We start from the raw sequence: 8,546 nt of genomic DNA on the forward strand, positions 1-8,546 counted from the left end.
CCAACATCATCTCACTTACTAACACATATTTATAAACGATGTCCACTCATTTTTTCGATTTGATTTATTTCTAGTTTTACATACAATTCACGAGGTTAAAAACAGAAATGTTAAAAAAGAAGATTAACAAAAAATATTCAATATATTGACGTTTAATAATATAGTTCCACATTAAGATGTCTGAAATTTGACGCAGAGTTACATGGTATAACCTACATCACTTCATTTTTAAGCTGATAAACAGCTAGCAGATATATACATTGGAATGGAAATATAAGTGCATCTCAAAAACGTTAGAATATCATGTAAATGCTCCTTTTCCCCATGATTTACGTCAAAAAGTTCAACTTCAAACTACAAATTCTAGATTGATCTCGTTCAAAATGAAAAATTTCAAGACTTTTTTGTTTTAATCCTGATGATTACAGCCTACAGCTCATGATAATCTACAACTGACTGTCTTAAAATACTGGAATACTGTATAATTGTCTGATTTGCAAAGGTTTCCCGAGTCTTCACTTTCTCACTGTGGTCCAGTTCACACAACCACAATCACGTGGAAGACTGCTGACTTGACAAATGTCCAGAAGACAATCACTGACACGTTCACAAGGAGGGTAAGCCACAAAAGGTTACTGTTGAAAGGTCAGGCTGTTCTCAGAGGCTGTATCAAAGTGTATTCATGGAAGCTGACAAGAAGAGGAAAGTGTGGCAAGAAAAAGTGCACAAGCAACAGGGATGACCTCAGTCTTCAGAGGATTGTTACACAAAGCAGATTCAAGAACTTAGTGCAATTTCACAAGCTGTGAATGGAGGCTGGAGTCAGTGGATCAAGAGCCACCACACACAGATGTGTCCAGGAAACAGGCTACAAGTGTGGTGCTCTTATGTGGAGCCAATCCTGAACCACAGACAACATCATAAGCATCTCACTGAGATAAAGAGACAAAGAACGGGACAGTTGCTCAGTGGTCTAAAGTCCTGTTTTCAGATAACAGTAGATTTAGAATTTCATTTGGAAACCAAGATCCCAGAGTCTGGAGGAAGATCTGAGAAGCACAAAATCCAAGGTGCTTGAAGTCCAGTATGAAGTTTCTATGGTCAGTGAGGGTTTGGGGTGCCATGTCATGCCATGCTGTTGGTCTACTGTGCTTTATCAAGTCCAGAGTCAACGCTGTCAGCTATCTTCCTGGAGATTTAGAGCAATTCATGCTTCCATCTGCTGAGAAGCTTGATGGAGATACTGATTTCCTTTTCCAGCAGGACTTGGCTCCTGTTCACAATGAAGCCAGAACTACCAGAAACTGATTTGTTGACCATGGCATTACTGTGTTTGATTGGCCATCCAATCAGTCTGACCTGAATCAGAGAATCTCTGGAGAAATGTCAAAAGCAAGTTGAGAGACACCAGACTCAACAATTCAGACAAGCTGAAGGCTGCACAGACTGATTGGCTTCATGCCACCATAGATGCATTAATTTGTTTAAAAGGCATTACAAACAATTACTGAGTGCATAAATGAGCATCATTTTCCAGAGGGTTGACACTTCAGTATCATAAATCCATCTTTGGACTGATATTTTCATGATATTTTAATATTTCGAGATAGTGGATTATTGTGACCCCACCACCTCCAGTGGGATAAGCAGTATAGAAAATGGATGGATGGATGGATATTGTGAGCTGTAAGTCATAATCATCAAGATTAAAACAAGTCTTGAAATATACAGGTCCATGCAAAGATTACCAGGCGTTAGAAAAGTTAAGTAAACATTCACACGTTTCTCAACCCTAAAAAAGCTTTAAGAATACTAAAGTCAATCTCTTAACCATATCTGATTTTGATTAAGTACTTCTGGTGGGAGGGAGTGGAATGAATGTATAATAAAGCTCAACTTATCCACAATTTTACCACCAATTACTGGTGCACCAGGGGTCCCTGGGTATTATAAAATATCTCATTAATGTATGACTGAAGAAATCTTTATCAAAATTTTAGCAGTTTTTAAAAAATAACATCATCCAGTATACCGTAATCTTACTCTGAAGTTCAATGTATTTCATGCTAAAGTGTAGACTAATCTTTGGCTCTTATGGCAGCTTTATTTCTACCTTGATTCACAGGTGTATACAGGAGAATAAGGTGGTCACAAAACAAACACTGAGTGCTGACACAGTAAAAAGAAAACAACTGACAGAACAGCTTCAGTGTTATAAATCAGTGCATAGAGAGGTGGTCAAATGTAACAGACGTTTTCATACTTAAACCATTCCTCTTGTGTCATATTCGGACCCTTTGCTTGTCCTTAGTTTTATTTGCTCTAAATTGTCACCTGAATGTACGTAAAAAAGATTTTTAGAATTGAAGTCAAACTTCAAAAACATAGAAGGAACTTTTTCTGTCCAGTGTGCAAATGATTAACTACTCTTCTCTTCTGTTAGGTAAAAAAATCAGACACAGCTCAATCTCAGATGCTGCTGTCATTTAAAGGAGCATAGTCGTTCTCCCTCTGACTCTCCCCCGCGGTGAAGCTCTCCTCCCTGGTCCTCCTGGCCTCTTTGGAGAGCCTCTCAAACCTCCTCAGGAACATGATCAGAGCCACCAGAAGAGCCGTCTGCACCAGCACAAACACAAACAGACACGCCTGAGAGGTCAGAGCCAGGTCACAGTACCAGTAGTGACAGGAGTCCAGCACCTCCTCCTCCATTAAATACACCACCATCCGTCCTCTCAGGCTGAGCGGGGAGCTGCAGGTGACTCCCAGGTGTGACCTGAGGCTTGGGGGCTGATGCAGCAGCCAGGACCGCAGGTAGAGGATGCCACAGTCACAGACCCAGGAGTTACCATGGAGGGAGATGGAGCGCAGCGAGGGTAGGTCGTCCAGGAGCCCGTTAGGGAGGTGGGTGAGAAGGTTGTTGTGGAGGTGGAGCTCAGTGGTGGCTACAGGGTATCGTGCTGGCAGAGAGGAGGAGGTCAGAGATCTGCTGCTGCAGTTCACCTGGCTGCCCTGACAGGTGCAAAGGCGAGGGCAGGCCGAGGCTGACGACAGGCTGACGAGGAGCAGACTAAGGAGCTGGAGTCCCTTCATGATGACCGATCTCTGGAGAGAAGAGGGGGGGTTAGTTTCATCTGAACAGCTGTGGAAAAGTATTCATCAAGTAAAAGAACAAACATCGGGTTATATATATAAAAAATAAAAAAATAAATTACACATTAAACATCTGTATTTGACATCTCTATTCTTCTGTAAAAGTGGTCCATCTTGTTTTTGGATTACAGCTTCTCTTAGGACTATTAAAAAACACAATAGGTATATGTAAGAGCAGCAAAGATAGATTTGTCCACAGGGGGTGCCAGAATCAACACAAACCAAAAGTAACTCACAGGAGCTTTAATATTAGGGCCATACTGTTACATTGTATCGCTGAACTTTAACCTTATTTTAAATACTCTTGGCTAGTATATTGAATCCACAACCTTTAGTCTTAACATTTAGTCCAAGCATTTCTTTCTTGCCTAAATTTTCTACTAAATTGTGGTAGTATGTTCTACGCACCCTGCCAAACCTGCAGTTCCTGCTTTCTACATCTGAGAGACAGAATAGCTACAGCTGCATTGTTTTTTGATAGATTTATCCACAGTGGAGAAATGTCACAGATTTTGAATGTCCAACGAAAACTAAATTACATTTTAGTCTAGTTTTAGTCATCACAGATCTATTTTTGTTAGTCTTAGTCCAGTTTTTGTCATGGAAAAAAGGCTGCCGATGAATAGTTTTAGTCACAGTTTTAGTCAACGAAATTAACACTGCTGTGAACAAGAGATCTCACAAATGCATCTCAGAATTTTTCTTCAAACTTTGCACAAATGTCGACTCTAACTCAGAAATGAACTGGATACATCTGGAGATCAAAGGTCATGGTGACCTTAAATCTTGTGAGCACGATATTTCAGGAGTGCAAGGGTGGATTTTTGTCAACTTTGGTACAAACCTATACTTAGACCTATGGATGAGGTTATTTGATTTTGGAGGTCAAAGGTCATTATTTCATGTATCAATTTGACATCCATGCACTTAACTAGCTCTGTTATCCAAAGTTTATTACAAAACATGCCCCTACTAACCTTGCAAAGCATATGGATACACCCGTTTCCGTGTTTCTCACTGGCGAATCCATCTTGCAAAGCTCCCGCCTGAACTGTTTGGGCCCGGTTGAAAAGTGACCGTCACGGCTACGTCACATGTTTTGTTGCTCTGATTGGCCAGTAAAGATGTGACAGACAGAACATTTATCCAATCATGCACCGAGGTTTTTTCAAAGGCTCTGCCCTTTCCCAAACGCTTAGTATTGAAGGTTTTCCAGATGGATGTGTGAAACAAATCCATCTGGCATGTCAGGTTATGCACCTACATTATTAAGAAAATAAGATTAATACCAACCATTACCACAAACCACCCCAGCCCTAACCTTGCAAAGCAGATGGATTTGCCTGTTTTCATGTTTCTCACCAGCAAATCCATCTTGCAAAGCTCCCATCTTAACCATTATGGCCCGGTTAGAAAGTGACAGGACCAATCAGCAACAAGGGGCAATGATTTTGGGCGCGGCGGGGTCTAACACAAGCAAGCAGCAACAAGAGGCTGGTGTAATTATGGTGGACAGTTCTTCGTTAAAAGAACAAAGAACAGCAGTGAGTTGTTTTCTTTTTTAAAAAACGACAAAGGTCGTGTACTGACATGTCTACAGTCGCAATGGTTCGCGTTATGCAGTTCCGTATGGAGTTTACTCCTCGGTAGCTGTGCAGCTCGGTAGTGGCTACATCACGTGTTTTGTTGCTCTGATGGCCCGTAAAGATATGACAGACAGAATGTTTATCCAATCACCCTCCGAGTTTTTTTTTTTTTCAAAGGCTCTGCCCTTCCCCAAGCGCTGTCTATGGAAGGTTTTCCAGATGGATGTGTTTCACACATCCATCTGGCGTGTCAGGTTACCCCAGCCCTTCTTCTTCACCCAACGCTGTACTTTTACTGTCCAGCAGTTCTGGACTTTGCAGAGGCATAATCCAGGGTCAAGTTTTATTGTAAAAAAAAATATAGAAAAACAGCAAATCACAGTAAGGGAGACACATTTTGCATTATTTATGGTAACACATGTTAGATTATATAATAAGCTTGTTCTTGAAGAAGCTGTGTTGAATTTGAACAAAAAACCCTTTCAGAATTGACCACACAGCTTATATTCAGTCATTATCTGGTCAAAGGAGGCAAATGTTTGATCAGTGTAAAGAACTTTTTTCTGTATTTTGTTCCCATGTCGGGCACAAGCAACTTAACAACTGGTGTTAGAAAATGATCATGACAGAAGCCATTTCTGCAGGGCTTTTTCATTCTAAAGTGCATCAGTCATCACCTCTTGACCTTACAAATGTCACTCATTTTGCCCCTAGTGATACAAAAATGTCTCTGCCCTCTTCAGCATCCAAATATCTAAAATCTAGCCAGCCTGAAGATTTGGATTAAAACCACTGTCATGTTACATATTTTTAATGTTTATCATGCACTGAATTGTGAGCCGCAGTGCTGCTCTGATAAACTGATCCTAACATTTCAAAGTGTTTTTGTGTGAGTTTAAAGCTGATGTTGACACAAAACACATAAAAAAATACAAGATAAACTCAGAGCCGGCTGAGAGAAGCCTGTGCAACATTCATATGTCTATTTTTTGGAAGTAATGGGTTAAAAGATCTGTAAGATGATGTGTTGTACATTTATGAAGTTGCACAAAAAGACAAGATTCAAGTTAAATATATCAGATTTTTAAAATAAAGTCTGAGTCTTTTTACCTTCGGAGCTGTGTGTCCCCAGGAGAAGGTTTCACTTCTTACAGTCGCTCTGAGAGGCTGAGTTCGTGTGTGCGTGTGTTTTCAGCAGCTGGCTCTCACTGATAAAGAAAAGTGTCAAAAACGGACCAAGAGACACTTGTGTAGAGACAGACACAAATTCAGGCTGCTAACTGAACAAAGGAAGTACTTTATCTCAAAGTTTTTAATGTCTCATGAATTTCACAGAAACAGGGGAATTTACCAGAGACTTAAATAAACTGGCACTTATACTGGTGCTTTTATGCCTCTGTTTTTATATGCCTCTCTTTTTTATATTTGACCTTGTACCTCCTAAATGTATTAACTTCATCCTTGAGTCAGAGTGGACATTTGAGGAAAGCTTGGAGAAAATCTCTAAAAGCATACCGTGATGTTAAATCACCTTGAAATCTGACCTTCAACTTCTGAAATCAAATAAGTTGATCCTTGATAAGGACCAATGACCTTTGTCTTTGACCTAAAAGAATGGATGTCTGAGCAAAGCTAAGAGGAAACCTCGTAAAGCTTTTTGGTTACCTCTCTTAGAAAGAGGCTGAGCTCCAGAGATCCTATGTGGAGATGGGACAAACTTCTAACCTGACGCGCCAGATCTGGTAAACTGTTAATAGACAGGGTTTGGGAAAGGGCAGAGGCTTTGGAAAAAAACTCAGAGTGTGATTGGATGAACGTTCTGTCTGTTACATCTTTACAGGCCAATCAGAGCGACAAAACACATGATGTAGCCGCTACCGAGAAGTAAACTCCATAGAGAACTGCATAATGCCAACCATGGCGACCGTAGACATGTCAGAACACGACTTTTGTCGTTTTTGAAAAGAAAACAACTCACTGCTGTTCTTTGTTCTTCTTTTAACGAAGAAATGTCGTCAAGTTCTGATAAAACTTACACTTAAGCAGCATCCATGCTAATGTCTTCCGCCATAACTGCACCAGTCTCCGGTGAACCTTAGGCCCAGTCTGGGGCTGTGAAGCACCCAGCCAAGACAACACAGGGGTGGCTTAAAGACAACTCTGTGAATGTCCTAGAGTGGCCCAGCTACTGATTTGAACCCATCGCACATTTTTGAAGATACCTGAAAATGGCTGTGCACCAACGGTCTCAGCCCAACCTGACAGAGCCTGAGGGGATTTCCAAAGAAGTATGGCAGAAAATCCTCTAATCCATGTGTAAAGCTTGTTGCTTCATATTAAATAAGACTTAAGGCTGTAATTGCTGCCAAAGGTGCTTCAACTAAATCCTGAGTAAAGGGTCTGAATATGTCACTGTGATATATTTGTGTTTGTTTTTTTTCTTGAAGGAATTTGCAAAAATCTCTGAATTTCTGTTTTCACTTTGTCATGATGTGGTACTGGGTATTGATTGATAAAAATAATAATAAATTTAAATGACTGCAATATTAGGCTCCAACATATTAAAATTTAAAAAGTGAAGGGGGTTAATGCTTTCTGAATGCACTGTTACCTCCAAATACAATAACTCATCCTTGAGTCAGAGTAGCCTACATATGCACCAAGTTTGAAGAAAATTCCTTAACCCGTCCTTGAAATACTGTGTTCACAAGACCAGACCATTTTAACTACCCGCGTTATCCAGAAATGTTCTTTAGGCAAGTTACAGGTAACCTATATGGTAATAATGCAAAATAAAATAATAACTTACCTGGATATGAATGAGGTGCCTCCAAATTTTCTTATCAATAGGGAAATACTGATAGTGATCTTTTTGTGAAACTACAAGGAATAAAGGAAGTACCAAGTAAAACTTATATCAAGAACTGTGATTCAAGTTATATGGAATATCTTTTTCCATAAAATCTGCTCTCTTCTAATATAGGGTTTTATTGATCTCTGCATTCACCTCTGCCATCACTCTCTACAAATAAAAATACTGACAAATTTTTCATCTATGTGATTTGCAGAATTATTCTTCACAGATATTATTTTGGTATTTTTATGTAAACAGAACGAGGTTAAATAAATAATTTGATTAATAATTAAACCTGGGATTATATCCTTGATCATATAATTTATTCATTTGTCATAAAAAGGAGAACAACGCTAAAAGTTTGGAATTAATTTAGTAGATGACGACAAGTCCATGACTTGTTGCAAATTCAGATGCTTGAGGTAGGGGTCAACTGATAATCAGCATGGTGGATGATTGAGGCTGATTTATAGCATTTGGGTGACGGGGTTTATTTTAGCGAGAGCCAAAAAGGGCACTACTACTGCAAGGTGTGTCTACCCCTCGGGCTCTGCATTCACATGATGACATTTCCTACACCAACAGAGCTGGTGCTACATAGTTCATTTCCCTTTATTTTTTTTTAACATGTGTTTGACTTTTGACAAATTTAGTTCATTTTGTTTGTGATAATAAATGCATATTAATGACAAATAGTAAGTAACTGTTTTATGGACAACTATAAATGTGTACCGTGTCAGTCCTAGCTCATACTTCTCCTTGTAAAAGTAATTTTACATTGTGGAAAAGAAAAGCTAATGAAAGTACACAACGTCAGAGCCTTTGGTAATACTAAACATTAGGACTAAAACAAACATTCATGGGTCAAATACTGATATTTCTATTATTCATACTGATGCTCTTTGTGCCTGTGTCTCATCTAACTGTCAGAGAGACGATGCTGTGGGCAGAGAAGA

The 8,546-nt window shown here is 39.5% G+C and overlaps 1 protein-coding gene across 1 annotated transcript; it reads right to left on the reverse strand.

Moving 5' to 3' along the window:
- Positions 1 to 136: 136 nt before the first annotated feature.
- gp1bb (glycoprotein Ib platelet subunit beta) lies at positions 137 to 5,989 on the reverse strand. Its single transcript, XM_041787410.1, has 2 exons — positions 5,847 to 5,989; positions 137 to 3,102 (listed from the first exon to the last, which is right to left on the reverse strand). Exon 2 carries the CDS (start codon positions 3,088 to 3,090, stop codon positions 2,470 to 2,472), a length of 621 nt encoding a protein of 206 aa, XP_041643344.1. The 5' UTR covers positions 3,091 to 3,102; positions 5,847 to 5,989; the 3' UTR covers positions 137 to 2,469.
- Between the last annotated feature and the right edge of the window lie 2,557 nt (positions 5,990 to 8,546).

The sequence above is a fragment of the Cheilinus undulatus genome, linkage group 5 (assembly GCF_018320785.1).
Source record: "Cheilinus undulatus linkage group 5, ASM1832078v1, whole genome shotgun sequence".
Classification (NCBI taxonomy): Eukaryota; Metazoa; Chordata; class Actinopteri; order Labriformes; family Labridae; genus Cheilinus; species Cheilinus undulatus.

Coding starts and splice junctions, on each gene's coding strand:
- gp1bb (XM_041787410.1), bottom strand. CDS start 3,090: ATGAAGGGACTCCAGCTCCTTAGTCTGCTCCTCGTCAGCCTGTCGTCA.